Below are 21103 nucleotides of genomic sequence, written 5' to 3' on the forward strand. Positions count from 1 at the left end.
GACTATGTAAAAAGTTGACATCATCACAATTGTATTAATATTATTTTGTAGTTTGCGTCAATTATTTATTTCGTTCTTATATAACATTTTGATCTCGTTTAAAGTCGCAAAACTAGAAAAACATCAGAGGAGCTGTCAGAATTGTCTATGGTCGATAAGGATGAAGATATAATTCCACAGTAGGCACCTAAATATTTGCTATTATAGTCTAAGTACTACAATAACAACTTGTTAACATTGATGATCTTAAAAAAAACAAAGCCTACTCCTTTTTCAAAGGTCGGTAACACATCAGCTTATTTTATGGGTGTCCGTAGGCGGTGGTGATTGCTTTCCATCCGATGACGCCCCACTTGTTTCCCCCCTATCAATAATGACTGTTGGTAAACAAACTGTCGACGGTGAAGCTGGTATGTGAATATGGCGGCTGTCAAACGTAGTAGTAGTAGGTATCTATTAGGATTTTTTTTAACTATTCTTCGCTAAAACTGACTATTTCTCTCAGCTCCGTCTATAATCTTCATTAGTGTATGCTGGCTCCTCATGTGTGCAGAAGGTTCACACTATTAAAAATGGAAGTATGAATTAAGATTGGTTTTTTGGAATCTTTTTGTATTTTTATTTCAATTCCAAATTTTTACTTTGACGGTCATCCGTAAAACCGAAATTGAAATACTTAAATGGGATTTGGGGTAAAAGTTAAAAATGAAGCTTTCCAACTGGGAATCGAACCCAGGTCCTCGGTAATCCGTACCGCGTGCTATACCGCTACACCACTGATGGTCAACGGTACCGACACGAATTTCCCTATCCACCTTATATCTCAGCTTGTGTTTCTTACTTAGTCACTTAAGCAGCGACGCTAGCGACATCTATGCATGTAAGCCCTCAAACTTTTTCGGCATTCTTTGGAACTAACCGCTCACCCGGACAAGAGATATCGTTTCTAAGCAATCAAATTATTGTTGTTTTGGAATCTTTTGTATTTTTTACAGGACCTGGGTTCGATTCCCAGTGATGGTCTTATTTTTCTGTTTTTTCTGTGCATCTATATTTCAGTTTGTATTTTCAATTTTGGAAGTATGAATGGCGAAATAATGCATACGATCACACTGCCGATTATCTAAAACTTAAATGAACTGGTCAATTTCCTCCCCTAAACTGGGGTACCTACTTAAATGGGGATTTGGGGTAAAAGTTAAATTTGATGCTTTCCAAGTTTTTGCTCAAAACATTGTCTGCTCATTTCGTTCGGTACCAAATTGTTTCGAAATAATTATAATAATTAACCAAATGTAAGTGATATCCTAATTAAGACTCTGTAAATAATTTATTGATATTGTATAGACGCCATTTTTAATGTTAGACTCGTTTAGATGTAAGATGATTCAAATATATTAGGCCAGTTATGAAATTATGAATTTAGCTATTTTTCTTCCACGTCTTATTATTGTATGTTTGTGTTTTAAAGGCATTTACTGCGCGAACGCATATATGCGTTTTCATTTGACCAAATTTGGAGATGGGAAATCGTATAATTATGTGTTGTATGGATGTCATAATAATAAAAAAACTGTTAACCAATAGAAACGTCAGCTTCTTATAACACCGTTCATTTGGAATGTGTAAATGGTTCCAATAAATAGCTTCTGGGCCTGTTTCGTTTGTTATTTTTAGTGTTACGAAATAAGTTTTAGGTTAAAAATCGTTATTCTATACAAAAACGTAACCGATAGCGAACTCATGATTCTATTTCGTTTCCAGCTCGAAATCTGCTTTGGTAGCTCGCTTCGAAATGGTAGCTGATTTCCGATTCGAAAGCACAATTCCTATTTCGTAGCTAGCTACAAATCTTGGAGATGGGAAAATCGTTACCATTTGGTAGCTAGCTTCAGATAAGAAAGCACAATTCCCATTTCGTAGCTAGTTACCAAATCTGGCTACGAGATGGGAGAATTGTTCCCATTTGTAGCTAGCTACAAGGTGGGAAAGCAGAATTATCATTTCGTAGCTAGTTACCAAATCTGGTTACGAGATGAGAGAATTGTTCCCATTTGCTAGCTACAAGATGGAAAGCACAAATCCCATTTCGTAACTAGCTACGAAACTGGCTACGAGATGGGACTAAAGGACTCAAAGTCAAAGTCAATCCAGCTCTTAAGTCTGGAATGGAAAATCGAAAAACGCCTTTCGGCAATGAAATTGTTATACCTAGCAATTTTAAACTCATTTTAGCTCAGGTCTTACCACAACAAAATGTGTCTTGGACAGGCCCAAAACGAGTTTTCTGTAAAACGGACAGGCTTAAACACACGTTTAACGAATGCCTAAGCTGTCTTTGTTAACACGCCTGGAGTCTAACGCATATCATCGATCAGGGCTCGATACCGGTACCTAATGAAGGGGTAATATCGATATTTTACCGGTACTATAGAACCTGCAGGGTTACTACGAAACTCGAAACTTGAAGTTCGTGTCGTGCGGTCCCTCTGACACTTATACTATGTAATACGAGAGCGAGAGGGACTGCAGGACACGAACTTCGAGTTACGAGTTTCGTAGTAGCCCTGCAGAGGCCGTATTTTCTAACGCGCTGACGTTCGCGATCGCATTCACCGTCTCTTTCTACCCTCGTCTTATACGGTGTGACAGAAAAAAGAGGTGAAAACGATTGTGATTCCAAGTGCGTGACAATAAGGCTCGCTTTATTCAATTTAGGCCAGTGTTTTTCAAACTTTTTCAAGTCGCGACCCCCCTTGGTATGAAACATATTCGGCGACCCAGCTTACCTCCACTTGCAGGTTAGTTGTATTATTTTACGTTTGTTAAAAATGTTGAATAATCATACACAATAACGGCGAGTGTTTTAAAGATACGGCGACCCACAGGTTGAAAAACACTGATTTAGGTTATAACAAGCTGTTACGATTGTCAAAAAAACTATCACCGATTAGACCTCTATTGAAAATAATTTGTTAAGTAAGAACCTTTAAACCTGCTGAGCTGGCAACGTTGCATTTTTGTTAGTTTTTCTCGATTATTCCATAAAAAATTAATGAAAATTAAAAACGTTCTCTTCTTCTTAATATCTAAGTTAATGTGTCTACTCCAATAATATAATTATTCGTGATAGACATTTAGGTACATTCTTTAAAAATGAACAAATGTTTATTAACGTTTTTTTAATGAAAATAAAAGTCTATCGCGAATAATTATTGGAGTAGACACCATAACGTATAAGAAGAGTTCTCTTAGACCACATTTTTAATTTTCATTCATTTTTACGGAATAATCGAGAAAAACTAACAAAAATGCAACGTTGCCAGCTCAGCAAGTTTAAACTCTCTTAAGTATACCGGCATTCTTGGCACCGATATCAGACCCTATCAATTTCAATTTTTAGAAAAAATATAGCTCCATCGAAACTATCGTTGATGTCGCCATCGAGGTTGAAAAAGACACTATATGAGACCCTATCTTAGATATGTTTCTGTGACAGGCTAGAATCGTGAGATCATTTGACAAGTGATATTCGTGTCACGTTTGTGACAACTAAAGGAGCCAATAGGGAGCAAGTTGGAAACGTCAAACGGCCCTCACGATTCTAACGCCATCTAGCTATATTTCGTCTGTAAACCCTCATCGACAGTTTGTAAATTTGATAAATAAAATTTTAATTTCAATACAGTGGCAGTTTCTAATTTTTATGAACAGATTAAACGCATTCACTGCCGACTGTCTTCCACAGGTGCCACCGACGCACATGTGCGTTCAAAATGTATGAATAATTATGACAGCGGCACTGGGTGAAGTTCCGGAAACGCATATGCGCGTCGGTGGCAGTGAATGCGTTAATAATTTTAATTGTATATAAATCGGCACAATTTCAGTAATAAAAACTACCTATGTATTAAAAAAAGACGTTATTCTTGTACGTTGTATACCTTTAAAGTGCAACTTGATATTATATCGGATGTCGAATAGATAATAAAAATGTCTGTAATCGAATAATATTTTTATTTTGATTCTACCTACAACTAGTTAGGTTTACTTCTTCCCCTTCCCCTTTTTGGGCTTCTGTTCGGGCTCCGGTGGCGGCGGTTCCGGTGGTGGGGGAGGCCAGTATCTGTATACATAAAGCTGCGGTTTTACCTGATAGGTGGGCCAATCAACTATTTTAACGGCACTTTGGGCGTCTCCTGCGTTACCAAAATTGTCTCTGGCGTTACCAAAAAATCGTACTTCCAACAAGATATTTCACGGTTTAATAGGTTGAACTTACGTAGGATGGTATGTATTCATGTACACCATCTATTAAATTACAGAAAAAACGTTTACTTACAAAAATCTGCAATTGTTTGAAAAATGTCGCGGACAGATTAATCTCGGTAAAAAAGTTGATTGGCCCAGCAGGGCTACTACGAAACTCGAAGTTCGTGTCGTACGGTCCCTCTGACACTTGTACTATTTAATACAAGAGCGAGAGGGACCACACGACACGAATTTCGAGTTTCGTAGTAGCCCTGCAGGTATGCTCGTGGATGGGTGGTGAGGATAGATAACTAAAGTGTTTCTATTGGTTCATGATAAAGACATTCCTCGAAACAATCCTCGCACATCTATGTTGGAAACGCGGCCTTAATGGTGGACTTTTGTAATTCTAATTACTAGCTATTGTTTGTGGTTGAAACTTTGTGGAAACAAGTTTTGAAATGATTTGTTAGCCATCCAGTTCAGCAGGAGTCAGGTGACTCGATATGACGTTGACGTGACCAAAGCTTGAAAAAAAAACGACTGCTTTCTGTCAAGTTTTCTTGCGGCACATTCCTCTTGGCGATGATCTGATGAATTGATTACGGTCTTTCATAAAGTTATGCCAGTATAGCCGGCCAAGCGCGAGTTGGTTTTGTATTGTAGTAATTTTGTGGTTATTTGTGGGTGTTAGCAGAACACTGCCCCTGAGCAAAACGTGCACAGTGTTGGGTCACTTTATATGGGATACTGAGACGGACATAGAAAAATTATGCTTGCTGTAAAAGCAGTTAGACAACCAAATTATCCTATAAAAGTTCCGTTTTTTTTTTTTCCTTTCTAGGTTTGGAACCCTAAAAAAGATAGTAAAATCGCCCTTAGCGGTCTACTTATAAAAGCGTTTTGATTTTGATCGACCACTGTCGAGACACGATTCATCATCCCAGCCTATATACGTCCCAACTCCCACTGCTGGGCACAGGCCTCCTCTCAGAACAAGAGGTCTTGGGCCATAGTTCCAACGCGGGCCCAGTGCAGATTGGGAACTTCGCACGCACCATTGAATCGTTTCGCAGGTTTGTCCAGGTTTCCTCACGATGTTTTCCTTCACCGCAAAGCTCGTGGTAAATTTCAAATGTAATTCCGCACATGAATTTCGAAAAACTCAGAGGTGCGAGCCGGGGTTCGAACCCACGACACTCTGCTTGAGAGGCGATAGGTCAACCACTAGGCCACCACGGCTTCTTCAAGCAAACGATCATGTCATAATTTAAGTACACTATAAGGGGCTGTTTCACCATTCATTGATTAGTGTTAACTTTTTTTTTTTTAAGAAACTACTAACTGACGGTTAAATGTGATGCCGTCTCCGTCTATTCGTACAAAACAAATAGAGACGGCATCACATTTAACCGTCAGTTAACACTAATCAATGGATGATGAAACAGCCCTTATGTCCGTCGAAAATATTTATCCCATATGATTCAGTTCCATATTGTCAGGATTCCCATAATTTGACATGTGCTCTCGAGCACAGCGCTGAATACGTAGTGAAAACACTTGACTGACTTATCAAACAGCTCGTCTGTGGCTGCGAAGCCGAGTGGCAGGATGTGGCTCTTTCGGTTCCATTCCTCGCGCTCCAACTCCTCTAGCTCGTCCAGATCGCGCTCTTCCTTCGCTTTCAACTGTAAAGAAAAAACAGTAAAGCATTTTTTAAACAGATCAATTTTGTGACTACCAAGAAGTAGGTACTTAGATACGATACAGTCGAGTTCTTAAACTTGCGAGCAAAAATTCGATCAAATATATCTGAACACGCTTCTACCTACGTCGTTTACAATATATACCTACTAAGGGCCTGTTTCAACACTTGTCGACTAACTTTAAGTGACGAATATCAGTGACTGTTTGTTTTGTCAGAATAAACAAAAGAAGTCCGAAAGACTGCATTACTTTTATCTGACACTTAAAGTTAGTCGACAAGTGGTGAAACATGCCCTTAGTCGTGTTCGTTTAATTTTTGAACAAGTTTTTGCTCAAAAATATGAGAACTTGATTGGTACAGGGTCGGGTCAGTCAAAAAGACCTATTGAAACTAACCTAACCATAAAAATTTCTTTTTTAATACAAGCTTTTTTGCTGACTACTTTTTGTTGACTGTACTTGCATTGTCACCCAAACTACATTTGCACACCAAATTTCAAGTCGATGCTATTAACCGTTGAAGAGTTTCGTCCTGCGGAGACGATCCTGGCTGGACTGACAGGATGTCACTACTAGATTATTGTATTGTTACGTGATTTACATAAGTAGGTTATATGCAAAATTTCAAGTCAATCCGACTACTGGAAGTTGGTCGAATTTAACTTGCAAGATTTGACTACAGACAGATAGACAGACAGACAGACAACGGGACAGGTGAAACTAAATATAAGCCTGTAAAAAATAGTATGAGCAGCGCTAACCGCGCGTGTCGCGTGCATAGAATTGTACTTACCTACCTACTTACACCCGCCTAGCGTAGGCCCTAAGGCCGGTCCCGCCAGAATCATACAACTGCCTTTTTTCTGTAAAAGAGAATCACCTCCATCAACGCCAAATACTCCTCAGTGTCCACGTCCTTCTTTTTTCCCCCCTTCACCGCTTTAGCGTCCTTCTTCACCGGCTTCTCCTTTTTCGGCTTGAACTTTAGCGGCGCGTACAAACGCTTCGGATTCTGCAGCTGGAAGGGGGCATCAATCAGCTGGTATTCCGGCGTGTAGGTGAAGATGGAACGGACCAGGTCGAACTGGTAGTCTGTGCTGAATCTGGAACGGGGATTTTTATGATCATCCAAAAAAGAAAAAGTTGCCTATTTGGGGCACCTAATAAGATACTACAGATATGAACTCTTGGAATTAATAATGTTGGGCAAAGTTGTAGGCAAAAGTGAAAAGTCGTAGAGGGGAGGAGGTTCGTAAGAAGAAGTCGTAGCTACGCCATATCCAGAAGTGGACGGGAATTAAGAGCACGGTAAGCTTCTCAGAGTGGCAATAGACCGAATCGGATATGCGGAGCCGACTGCCAACCTTTGGAGAGGCACTTGAAGAGTGACAGTCTATTTGTCGAGATTTGCAAGTGATCCTAAAACGACGGTCACAACGCCCACAACCACTTTGTCAAGAGTGTAGGGACTTAGAAGAAGATGGCTTGTACCTATGCTACAGTGGCGTTGGGCGCCAACAGGATTGCTTCCAGAAGGGTTCATTGGATCTTGCATCTGTATATAGGGAGATGCATTTACCTATAGGTTTCATTCTGTATCTTAGAGTAGTCTTGTTCTATGTATTTTCTTTTACGCCAGGAGGATGCAAGTGCCCCCCTTGCACACCCCCATCCCGGCGCCCATGACAGTGGCGTTCAAAGAGATTATACTAACAAGTCAAAGATGTAATGCATGATCTTCATCAGATCCCTCAGAGCACACTCGTATGCCGTGGCCTTGAATGTCACCAAGTGCTTCGAGTCCTTCGGTGTGGTTATCTTCTGAACTTCAGCTTCATCAAGAGCCTTGTACCTGACTCCAGCTTCTTCAGGGTTGGGAAGTCTTTGGTCTTCGGCTATGAAGCGAGCGGCTGAGAGCATGTTGTCCTGTAGGTAAGTGGGTATACCTATGAGTTTTAATTTTTTATATGTCAAATCAAGTACTTACCTGATCATCATGTACAAAATATTAAGACAGACAGAAATTTTATTTTTGTCCTATGATCTGATCTGAGCAGTAGAGCCGATTTCGTTGCACCCACGATAAAAAAAATACTTATAACAGTATCCGTTGGTGGTACAGTCACCAGCACCAATATCTGATACAACTCTATTTCTAGGGCCGAAAGGACGTCAGATATTTTTGCACGCTTCGCTGTGGCAGATATATAATGCGGTGACTGTACGATAGCACTTTAAACCATTCTGTTAGGTAGCAATTCGTTTAATTTTTTCTAAAAAAATCACACGAAACCTGGTCGAAATGACGTTATATTTTTGCACAGAAACCGCTTGGGCACGTGTTATTATTGCAAGCATTAGGATTAGCGAGCTAATTTGCACAATTGCATAGCGTGATCTTGGAAATTATCACTTCGACACAATCAATGTACTTGTTTACAGGTAACGAAGGTGCTTTGAACCATTTTTTGCTGTTTCATCGCTATTTTTTATCAAACATGATTTCTATTGACGGCGTTTTTTTCAGGAATCTTTGAAGTATTTCTGGCGAAATTTTCTTTGCTATACTGAGATTCGAGAATGACAAGGATAGCCGACACATTATATGTGAGCCCAGTTTAGATCTCGAAGCGACCCGAAGGTGAACCAGTGTGTATTATTATGTAACTTACTACTAACTATTGCTCGCGGCTCAGTCCGCGTAGAATTCGTTTATCGCTATCCCGCGGGAACTATGCAGTTTTACGGGATAAAAACATCCTATGTCCTTCCCCGGGACAAACTATTTGTATACTGAATTTCATTTAAATCGGTTCAGCAGTAAACGTGAAGAGGTAACAAATTTTCGCATTTATAATGTAGTGAGAAGTTCATCATCCCAGCCTACTGCTGGACACAGGCCTCCTCTCAGAATGAAAGAGCTTGGGCCGTAGTTCCCACGCGAGCCCAGTGCTAATTGGGAACTTCACACACACCATTGAATTGCTTCGCCGGTTTGTGCAGGATTCCTCACGATCCTTCACCGTAAAGCTTGTGGTAAATTTGATATGTAATTTCGCACATGAATATCGAAAAACTCAGAGGTGCGAACTGGGATTTGAACCCACGATCCTCTGCTTGAAAGGCGATAGGTCAAACCACTAGGCCACCACGGCTTGCAGTGGGAAGTTGCACTCGTGAAAATAGAATCGCCTTTCAGCAAATCAACCATAAATGGCGCTGTATCCAGCAGTCAGTAGCGGCGTTAGGGTAGGGCGCGGTGGGGCGAAAACGGCGCCTGAAGCCTATACCTTCTAGAAAATTCCAAAAAGTTTGGGGTGCCGTGGAAATTCCGCCCAGGGCGCTGGAAGTGCTAAAACCGTCACTACCAGCAGTCCCTTACCCTGAACCTTCGCAGCATGCGCTGCCGGTCCGCCGCGTCGAACTGCTGTATCTCCTTCATCCATTCGCAGAACCACAACATCAGCACCGCCTGCACTTCTGCAATGATCTCAACAGTAATTATCATTAAATTGGGTAGCATCAAGTTAGATTAAAGATAGATATATCACGGTTTGAAACAGACAACCCTGTGTTTGACAGACAAACTGACAGACAAGAATCTGAGCAATAGGGCTCTTTTGGCACGCAACCCTAAAATAATCAATATTATCACTAAAACTTAGGTATATAGTTATTGCATCAGGCGTTACTTTGCGGAGGTCTATATCAATGAACTAACTGTGATGTTAAACTAACATCTGGTAGCATTGGTGAGCTGTGTTGTTCTGAAGATGAGTTGGTTTAGTTCGAAACGCGTCAGAGTAGTGTGGTTGTGGTGATTTTATTTCTATTTACACAAACATACATAAAATCACGCTTCTTTCCCAACGGGGTTGGCAGAGACTACATCCTCCCACTTATTACGATCCTGGCATACAACTCTCGCTTCCTCTACATTCATCAATTTTTTATTTATTTATTGTGATAGTTGCTATTTTATGTGTGTTCTTACAGTGTGAAAGTGGAGGAACTGCATGAATACACATTTTTTGCATACACGTAGCTATCATAAGGTCGCGGGTGAGCAAAGTAATTGTTTTGGTTCCATAAAACTTACCTCTATCCAGCATATCGTCTTGAGCCCTTCTCAGCAGGTTAGCCATTGTATCCAAAAACCAAAACTCCGCCAAGCTACTTTTATATCTCGTGCAACCAACCAATTCAGCAATAACATCAATGTACTTCTGCTGAGCAGTGACCGCTATTTTAGGAATGGCAGCGGGGTCAATCGTAGTCTTAAAATTCTCTGGCAGGACATGAATTCTGTTCTGTTCTTCGATCTTCCTTATTTTGTCGGAGAACATGTGACGTAGCGACGGTGTTGGGAAGACTTCCTTTTCTTCTTCAAAGAAGTCTTCTACTGTTACTACAGATTCTTCTTCTGGTGGTGACTCTTCGGTGGGTAATCTTTGTTCTTCTACAGTAGGACCTGGAGTTATACCACTATTATGTATTACCTCATGCCATGTTAACTAAAGAAGAAAATAATCTGTCACGGCAATATTATACTGTGTTGTTTAAAAGATGGGCTCACAGAAAACAAAGAGGCCATCTATAACTTCGAGCAAGACGCAAGGATGCAAGTGGCGCGTTGCCATTTATTGTGTCGTTCTAAGGGGGAGGCTTTTGTTCACCAGTGGATGTCTTCCGCCTGATGATGATGAGAACTTTTACTCCCACGGACAAGAGCTCTACTGTAACCCCTGACGAGCCAAAGAAGAATATAATCATATAGAACTCACCTATTTCCTCTAATTCTCCTGAATCTGACGAGGATGCCATGGATATTGGTGGTGACCTGATGCATTCCAAGCCGCTCACAGACAATATCCTGTTGATGCCGGTGATGTGGGTATCTTCTACACGTCTTGAAGCCATCTTGATGAATTAGAACTTTGGGAATCAAATCAAAAAAAGATTATAAGATTTCAAGGTCACTGTACCGCCCTCCCAATCCGCACTGGGCCCACATGAGGACTACCGCTTAACCCCTTTTTGAGAGTGGGTTTTTGGCAGTGGGACGTATATAGGCTGGGATGATGATCACTGAACTCTTAAGAAATGTTCTTATTTAAGAACTAAACTAAGACCTATTTAGGTCTCCTTAGACCTTTATTTATTGTTAATAGTTTACTTATCATAAATTGAGTAATTTTTATTTCGGTATTTTGACGCTTCCGTTTCTACGGAGCATGGCTACGGATTGCCATTTGACAGTTTGTTTTAATTTGTTTTTTTTTTATAACTGAGTTGTCAATACAGTTATACTTTTTTGCAAAATAGTTCGAAACTTTATAGAGCTGCTTCTACTTCAAAGTTCAAAGCTCAAAAATGGTTTCAAATTAAAAAAACGCATTCAAATCGGTTCACCCGTTTAAGAGCTACGGTGCCACAGACAGACAGACATACCGTGAGAATATGTGTTATTCCAGATGTCCGGCTATCTACATACGAAATGAGTCCGATCATCCAAATCTATCCAGCGGTTTGAGCGCGAAGGAGTAGGTAACAAACATAAGTAGGTACGAACGTTGCCTATGTATGTATTCTCACTAATTTTCGCACTTGTGATTATTACTAGGATTTTGTTAAAGCACATGGCGAAAACCAGATCCTGCTATAAATGTCACCTCAACAGCCACTTGTCTGCGTGTCTGTAACAAGGAGCTCGACAGTGGGGTCTGCATATATCGGTGTAAATTTTCGGGAGACGGTAATTAGTACGTGTTAAGTGGAGACCCTATAAATACACCTCTGTAGTTGTAAGCTGTGGCGCAAGCTGTAAAAGACGAGCGGAGGTATAATAATACACACAAACATCACGCCTGTATGCCCAAATTGCCCAAATGGGGTAGGCAGAGCACACGAAACGTTACCGATTCGGAGCCACTTTAAGCAATTTTAGGTTTTAAGTTTGACAAACACGGTACAATAGTGACAGGTTGCTAGCCTGTCGCCTACGGTATACCTTAACCTATATCCTCAGTCGCCTCTTACGACGTCCACGGAAGGAATGGAGAGGTGTAATTCTAACCCGACACCACACGAGTAAATAATAATAAGTTTTTGTTAATCTTTTCATTTTATTTCTGTAACACAAGGTCTTTTTACCCCCGACGCAAAAAATAAGTGTTATAAGTTTGGCGCCAATGTCTGTCTGTGGCATGGTAGCTCTCAAATACGGATCGACCGATTTCGATGTGTTTTTTTTTGACATAAAAGCTAGTTTCCATGCAGGGTTTCTTAGCTATGTTTGATAAAAATCGGTTCAGCTTTGAAACATTGACCTTTGAAATGACAATACATCACAATTACTCTTTATTGTACACCAGAAATAGTAAGAGATACAGAAAACAGGTACACAGAAGGAAAGCTACAAGGTAAACAATAGGCGGCCTTATCGCTTAAAAGCGATCTCTTCCAGGCAACCTTTTTACAGAAAGAAGTAAGAACTAGATTAGGTACAGCAATTGGTGCATTAGCAGTAATAATTTAATAATAATGCCAATTAATAGACTTGTCATATTCATCATATTCATTTCATAGGAACTTGTTTAAGAATTGATAGACCACTTATTTGGCTGGTGGTACAATAAAGAATTATATAATTCAATAAAATAAGCGTATGCTTACAACTTGGACCCCACGTGCACCCTTATTTCGGGTCTCCATCCACCCCTGTATTTTGGCTTCCAATTAGACCGCGTAATGGCGGCGTGTACCGAATTTAATGAATTCACGGTGACAGGTTATGGGCCCGCTTCATATGGAAATTGATGCGAATATGAAAGTGAATTTAACATAAACTACCTTTGGGAAGAAAACTATCGCATTCGATTGAAGTTGTAGTTTTGTTTTAATTGCTAACGTGTACAGTCGGAGACGAAAATTATATTAACACTTACCTAGATAATTTTAAATCCGATTTTTTTTCACTTCTCATGCTCGTCAAGTTCATATTTATGCTAGATCTAGGCGACATAAAATGTCTTTTTATGTTCTAGTGCATAAAATAAAATCTTCGTCTAAGTAACACCAAGGGAATCAGGTGTAAACAGCCCCACAAACAAAGAAGATTCTACATTTTTTCAGTCAGTCAAAATATATCTAAAATAATAATTATATATAGTAATGCATGAACAATAAAATGTACATAGTAAGTAAAGAATTCTTTCAACTGTTCCTATTTCAGTTCCTCGCCATCGAAGTGAAAATCAGTGTAAAACTTGAGCATAAACCCATTTTCCCCTCGACGTGTCTATCGACCCTCGCCGTACCGGCTTCGGTGGCTACATGAACGTCTCGGGTAAAATGGCTCGTTTTACGCTCTCGTACAATCTACTATTATTTTCTATTCAACTACCACCTGTTTTCTGTATTGCTTACTATATTGTTATGTTTAATAAAAAGGTATGTATTATATCAATACAAATGTCAGATTACTTACATGTGTGTTTAACGAATGTGTAAAACATATGCGTCGGATGCTATGACGGATATCACGACCGACGCGTATTGGCGACGGACGCAAAGACAATTTGCAAGTTTAAGGGGCTGTTTCACTATCCATTGATTAGCGTTAACCGACGGTTAAATGTGATGCCGTCTCCATCTATTCGAACAAAACAAATAGAGACGGCATCACACCTAACTGCCAGTTAACACTAATCAATGGATGGTGAAACAGCCCCTTAAGAAAGTAAAACATCGATGCCTTCAGCGGCAAAACCTTCAAATGATCATCCTACTCCCTCTTAATATTATAAATGTGAATTTGTGAAGATGTTTGGATGTTTGTTACTCATCATCATCATCATCATCATCATCATGTCAGCCGAAAGACGTCCACTGCTGGACATAGGCCTCCCCAAGGGTCCCACTCAGACGGTCTTGTGCTTTCCGCATCCACCGCGATCCCGCCATCTTAACCAAGTCGTCGCTCCATCTTGTTTGTTACTCAATCACGTCTAAACCGCTGAACCGATATAGATCAAATTCGGTGCACAGATAGTTTGAGTCCTGGAGAAGGTCATAGGATAGTTTTTATCCCGGAAAATTGCATAGTTCCGGGACAGCGATAAGCGAATACTACACGGACGGAGTCGCGGGGAACAGCTAGTAATAAGTATATTAGGTACCTGGGCGACCGAGAGTAACTCGGGACACTACTACAAGGCCAAGCTACGTTGATTTTTGTCGTTGAAAACTCTCACACAGCAGATTTCATCGAAATAAAGCCATTTCCAAGATCCACTAAAACATATTTATTATTATTTATTTATTTTTGTGCCAGAGAATTTTTACAGATATATTTCTTGAGTCTCAAGCACTAATGGCTCTATCTCCGAAACTATAATTATCGACACTACTTAAAAAAAAACTCGTATCTCAAAGTAGATAATTTTTCTGAGTGGACCTTATGAATATTACGTCAAGGTTCAATTTTGTTGACATATTGATTTTAGATACGAGATTTTTTCAAAGTAGTGACTTTATTAGAGACGTATAGGTAGCGTCAGTCACGATGACGCGTTCCGTGGTTCTTATTATAATGTCATTAATGTCTAATTTTGACAAAATCTCGCGTTTTCATGGATGGCACTAGGTATATGTAGGTTCGAAGTCAAAACTCCGCACTTTTAAGAATTAAACCACATTTAGACTGTGCGAGAACTTGTATGCAAGGATCACTACATTGCGGTATTTGTTTGATCAACTGAATTTATTGTCCCTCAACAGTCCGCGATGTAATACAACTTGCATCTTGGGCAAGGTCCGCCCACATTGCTACCACCATCTTGCTCGCTAATCCTGCCGTGAAGCAGCAGTGCTTGCACTGTTGTGTTTCGGCGTGGAGAGACAGCCGGTGAAATTACTGGCACTTGAGGTATCCCATCTTAGGCCTCTAGGTTGGCAACAGAGGTTTATGGGCGGTGGTGATCTCTTACCATCAGGAGACCCACTTGCTCGTTTGCCAACCAGTCGAATAAAAAAAAACTGACAACAAACATTTCAATATTCGAATAAACTTTTTTGAACCGCGTTTTTGCTCTAACAAATTACTAGGTACCGTACATTTTTCGCAAAACGAAAGCAGATTTTATTTGCCAATTGTTCGTCTACCGAGCGTTCGCCGAATTCGTCCTACGCACTTCGCAGATTTTTGCCACACTCGTAGGCTCTTACATGTGTTATAGTGTGTGTGAGTGACACACACGCGTAATAATGCGTGCAGCAAAAATGCAACTCCGCGACTCGGTTAAATGTTGGACGAACAGGGACTATGGAGTGGGTTGGACATTTTTTTTTGTGGGGGAACGACGTTGGACCTATGGCCTCCCGAACAGACATCGATTTTGGAAGGAAATACCTTAATAACAACAACAACAACAACAACAGCGGCAACATTTCCTATTGTTATTTTTACTTATTATTTGTCATTGCTGTTATAAATAAATTATTTTCTTTCTTTCTTTCTTTCTTTCTAATATTCTTTGCTTTACAGTTACACTTATACCTATTCGTCTTATTTTCAATTTTGTGCATGTCTTCGAGAGCCGTAAGTACTATTTAATATTAAGTATGTTGTAATAACCTACATGTTACAAGGAAGCAGTTTAATTCTACTTCTTACTAACATTATAAATGAGAAAGTTTGTAAGTCTGTTTCTTAGTTACCTCTTCACGTCTAAACCTTAGCTGAACTTTAGATGAAATTCGGTGGTCTTTTGATTTGATTTTTATCCCGGAAAATTGCATAGTTCCTGCGGATAGCGATAATTCTACGCGGACAATAGTATGAAGTTCCCAATCCGCACAGGGCCCGCGTGGGAACTACGGCCCAAGCCTCTCTTTCCAAGGGGAAGCGATGCCTTCAGCAGTAAATAACTTATCATTCCCGTGGAATTACTGAATAATCGAACCAACTGAAACATAATCCACTGTGGAACCTTTTCACAGAACTAACCTAACCAATAAAAAGTTGAAAACCCCCGACTTTGCCACTTCAAAGTTCAATATCTCAAAAACGGCTAAACAGATTTTGGTAAAACATGTCTAAGAACCGATATATCGATATGGGTTTTACGGGATGACCGTAAAAGTAACAAAAAAAATGGAATTGAAATAAAAAATACTAAAAGATTAAAAAAAAACAATCTTGTCTAAGAACCGGTGCTGGAAAACTTGTCTTCGAATAAAAAAAATATTCAAACCCGTCCACCCGTTTAAGAGCTACGGTGCCACAGACAGATACACAGACATACAGACACACATACCGGTCAAACTTATAACACCCCTCAAAGTGACGCGCATTGTTCGACAAGGAAATTCACATTAGGATAGGTCAGGAATGTAACGGTTTTATACTTAAGTAGTTCCATTGTAAATCGTTTTCCTTCTAAAATCAACTAATAATGGAATGCAATACATATACATAAAAAAAACTTTAATTAATCAAGCCCTTGGACTACTAAACAACCGCAATACAAAAATAAATTAACACAAGTTTAATATTAATTAAATCGTTAACATTTTCCTCTCCATATCTTTTGTTATTCCAAGTTCCCCAACTGGTAAGGTGAATGAACTCACGAAATGCACGCACACACGCACATTATACGGACAAGCTTATACTTGTTGGTGTAGGTTAGTACTTGACGTTTTTTTAAGTCCAAGACGTTCTGCGATTAAATTAATTTCTGGTTTATGGTATTTTATTTTCGTTCTTAATTTCTTTTGAGGTGATTCTTGATGTTGTAACCGTTGGCGCAACAAGAGGGGTGTTACAAGTATGACGCCAATGCATCTGTCTGTGGCAACGTAGCTCTCAAACGGATGGACCCTTTCACAGAACGATTTCGATGCAGTTTTTTAATGTGAAAACGAATTTCCTTGTTCTTAATTAAATCGGTTTAGACGTTTTTGAAATTACAGTTTGTAAATAGAACTTCTTCAGGTGTAGGCAAGTTTTCTTATCATGTTTTTCTTCATCGTCAAGCTCATGGAAAATTCGAAACGTAATTTCGCACATAATTAAAATGCTTAAAAGGAAGAATGGATCATAATAAATGAATAATAGTATAAGTTTTTAATTTTTAACTCGTAACAGGAGATGAAAGGAAGAAAAAAGGAAGGCTTTCGCCCAGCAGTGGGGCACTATAAAAGATAAATAAATAATAAAAAAAAAACTCGTAACAAGCCAATGAGGGCTATCGTTTTTTGTCTCACTAGATGGCGCACTGTTGCGTGAGGTTTTTAAGTGTGGCTTTCAGAGTCTGTTATTACGGGCGTGAAAACAAAGTTTAGATTAAAATCATATTTAATACACCTTAAAACCGTACCATAAAAATATCGAGCAACCAGTGTTGCGTAGTCCCGTTTTGTTCGGAAAAAGGGAGGACAAAAGTTTCCGAAAGACAAAATTGTCTCAAAACACAGACATTAATTGCCCCGGAACGCATAATTGCCATAATTCATTTCAGGTTATGCAAAATATTCACAAAACTATTCTAATTATAAATAAACCCGCGTAGCTCACACAAAAACTATGAGATTTGACATTTCGGAGACCTCACGCTACACTAGCGCCTCTAGCGGCGAATTCATACGCGATAGCCCTCATTGTCTAAACAAAATCTGGGCAACTGAGCTTAGCTCGGAACTCGTAAATTTCATTTTCTCAGAGAAAGACCAAGCTAGACCGATTGTTCTTCCCGAAACCTCCACATAGCTATTTCATCGTAATGGTTAGAGCCGTTTCAGAGATTCCCAAAATAAATATAAAAGAATTGCTTGTAAATTAAGGTATTATGTACACGTTGAGAGTGAAATGAAAAGTTTTACGTAATTCGGAATACCGTCTTCAGGGTGAAGGTTCGCTAAATTCTTCATTCAGTTTGAAAGAAATAAAGAAAGATCTATTTTTGTTCATTCTGTACCACCATCACATCACCACAGTAAGAAACAAAAACCAACAGTAAGTAAAACATTTTTTTTTACGTTTCCAATCAATGTTTTGACTATAAATTACCTTATAACTAAACAACAACTAATAACTAAACTACTGAACTAAAACTAAACCACTATTTAATATAACAAAGCAGCTCTCAATCAGGCGAGTGGGCACACGGAGGTAAGTACGATTTTTAATTTTCCCATTCGTATATAGGTTGAATGACCGCGCGCGATTCATCAAACTGCAATAATGTGAGATGGGGCTTGTGGGCGCTACCTGACAGCGCTGAATAGAAAAAAAAGCTGGTTTATAGTCCCATAGACAAAATAATTCAGATACGTAACTTTTTAAGAGATACAATACAATGACTCTTTTTTGTACACCAGAAATAGTAAGTGAGTAGGTAGACAGAGAGAAAATTACACGGTAAGCATAGAGTGAGCTCTTTCGGGCAACCATTCAGAGATATTTTTTTTACGCAAAATGCGGTGGATAAATAGTCCGATGGTAATCAATTGGGCAGTTTCTTCGGTAAAAATCTAAAAATAATATACCTAATTCGATTTAGTTCGTAAGATACGACAGAAAATAATAATTGGACTCGTATTGTTTCTTTTGTCAATCAAACGAAAATGACAAAAATGAAGCGCGTCAAAGTTAAGGAGTGGGGGGGGGGACCCGCGTCGCGTGGCGTGATGTCACCAGGAATTTTAACTGGCTATATCTTTTTTTTGTTTAATTGGCAAAAGAAAAAAAACTATGTGTTGTGTATTTTTTGATAATCTACTTACGGACTAATTAGATTTTATAGGACAATAGCCTGTTCGTGTAGGTGGTATAAATTAATTATTCCGCTTTTCACTTTTTTAACCCCCCACGAAAAAATAGAGGTGTTTTAAGTTTCACCGCTCTGTGTCTGTCCGTGGCAGCGTAGCTCAGAGGGCCTACTGCGAAGTTCGTATCGTACCGTCTCTCTCGCTCTCGTATTAAATAGTTTAAGTGTCAGAGGGACCGCACGACACGAACTTCGAGTTTCGAGTTTCGTAGTAGCCCTGCTGAAACGGGTTAATCGATTTGAAGAACGGTTTTTTATTTGAAAGCAGGTTTTGCTGCGATGGTTCTTAGATATGTTTCATCGAAATTGTTTCAGCCGTTTTTGAGATATTCAATTTTGAAATCCACAATTTCGGGGGTTTTCAACTTTTTCAGTTGATTAAGTTATCTGCGAACGCCACGAACGCTAATTCAATGAGCCAACCAGCGGCCGGCGGAGTTGGCCTTCATAAATTTCATCATCAAATATGATTGATTAGGTACCTACATGTCAAACTCTAATTAAAGTACTCTATTAATAAGGAGTGACACAGCACTGACATGTATCCGCTCGATATAGGTACCATGAACATTTTTTTCCACCTTTTCTTTTAATAATTAATCGCCAAAAATAATTCCAGCGCTGAATTTGTCTATGAAGCGCTTCCCGCTGGCGGGTTCTCTCGAACCCCTATCTATTGCAGAGGCTGTCATTGGCTGAACCTTGCCTAGACCCAAACCCTTTGTACGCGGGGGCTTTAAAAAAAACAATAAGCGCCATTTTTGTTTTTCTGCTAATCTAGGAGGGTAGCGAAGGGTAATGACCGGGAAATAAATTGCCATTTTAGCCCCTTTATGCCTAGATTGTTGACGTTTTTAAATAGACGAAGTTTTTATGGGGTGCTGGGGTAGTCAATGAGAAATGGAATAAGGTTTACTCTATAGCGGAAAGTTAGTCAAAAAATTACCTAATAAACTGAAGGTATAAAAAATGAAGGTATTTACATTTACCTACTCAAGAACAAGTTCATAGAATTATTTTACGTAATAAAATTACACTGTTACCTACCTGTGGTTAAAATTGTCAAAGAAAAAATTAAAAATGAACATTATTTTAAACTGATTTGAAGAAACAAAACCATAAGAAATATCTGTAGAATATAAAATCCTTTTACCTATGCCTAATTCAAAAGTCACTTACTCAAAATAATGACCCAAAATATCCTACCTAAACCAGCCTACAAGTAAAACTGACATAACTCCAAAAATTAAAAAATGAAGTCTGATCAAAATTGACATCGTCTACATGCTCTAAATAAAGCTCTAAAGCTATATGATTAAATCTTGAGACCGGTCCAGACCGCAACACTAGGTTTTTGCCGCGGCAGGTGACGGGAAACAGTCTTCTTATTGTCCCGGTCAGCCACCTTGTGTGAACGTGATATAGTGATACAAGTTTACGCTATAAATATACTAGATAGAAATTTTTAATATCTTTAGCTCTAGTCATTAGCAATCATTAAGTGGGATTAGTGTAATAAAATATCAAGGTGGGGGTTAATAGTCAAGTCTAGCGAATCCATACTAATAAAATAAAATGCGAAAGTGTGTTTGTATGTTTGTGTGTTTGGCCGTCTTTCACGCCGTAACGGAGAGACGGATTGACGTGATTTTTGGCATAGATATAGTTTATGGGCCCGAGAGTGACATAGGCTACTTTTTATCCCGAAAAAATGCACAGTTCCCGAGTGAACAGCGCGCGATAACCGAATACCACGCGGGCGGAGCCGCGGGCAAAAGCTAGTACAACGATAATCCTTTGTAACTATTTTTTAGTCTTTATCTGTCACTTTTTAAGGAAACATACAAATAACATCAAACTACTAGGTATAAGTATTACAGTAGTATGGTATATATGAAATTGGCATATGCCCATAGTGAAACCTGATAACACACTTTTAAAAATGGTGTTCGAAAAGAATGTTAAAAAACCACCAATAACCCAACATTCTAATCCCAACAACCAATAATAAACGGCGAAAATCCGTCGCGAACCGGTTCCAAATTAGGATACCGAAACCAAAACACGTACGCACACACACCAACACGATATCCGCGACCTACCACAACATAATTTGAACAAAAAACACAATATGACTGTTACATAAAAATAAAGTTCGATACGCGGGATGTTAAAACTCGATTGTCCTTCCCATGTGTGCGTGTGCTCCATACTTAGGTACTTGGAATTTGAGTCTAATAAAAATTCATGGAACAATTTTTCAAAAACCGATTCACATTCAGCCAACGTTAAACAGATAATTTTTGTGACGC

The 21103-nt window shown here is 39.2% G+C and overlaps 2 protein-coding genes across 2 annotated transcripts in view; one reads left to right on the forward strand and one right to left on the reverse strand.

Annotated features, from left to right (window-relative positions):
• LOC141442178 (tetraspanin-33-like) overlaps window positions 1-21103 on the forward strand; it is a 185707-nt gene that overhangs the window by 35185 nt on the left and 129419 nt on the right. The gene's annotated exons all lie outside the window — the stretch shown is intronic.
• Window positions 4009-11190, reverse strand: LOC141442123 (uncharacterized). The gene is made up of 7 exons (XM_074107031.1): window positions 10743-11190; window positions 10058-10429; window positions 9341-9438; window positions 7673-7884; window positions 6839-7061; window positions 5821-5939; window positions 4009-4126 (listed from the first exon to the last, which is right to left on the reverse strand). The coding sequence occupies exons 1-7, from the start codon at window positions 10876-10878 to the stop codon at window positions 4048-4050; spliced, it is 1239 nt and encodes a 412-aa protein (XP_073963132.1). The 5' UTR covers window positions 10879-11190; the 3' UTR covers window positions 4009-4047.

Source organism: Choristoneura fumiferana, chromosome 25 (assembly GCF_025370935.1).
Source record: "Choristoneura fumiferana chromosome 25, NRCan_CFum_1, whole genome shotgun sequence".
Taxonomy (NCBI): Eukaryota; Metazoa; Arthropoda; class Insecta; order Lepidoptera; family Tortricidae; genus Choristoneura; species Choristoneura fumiferana.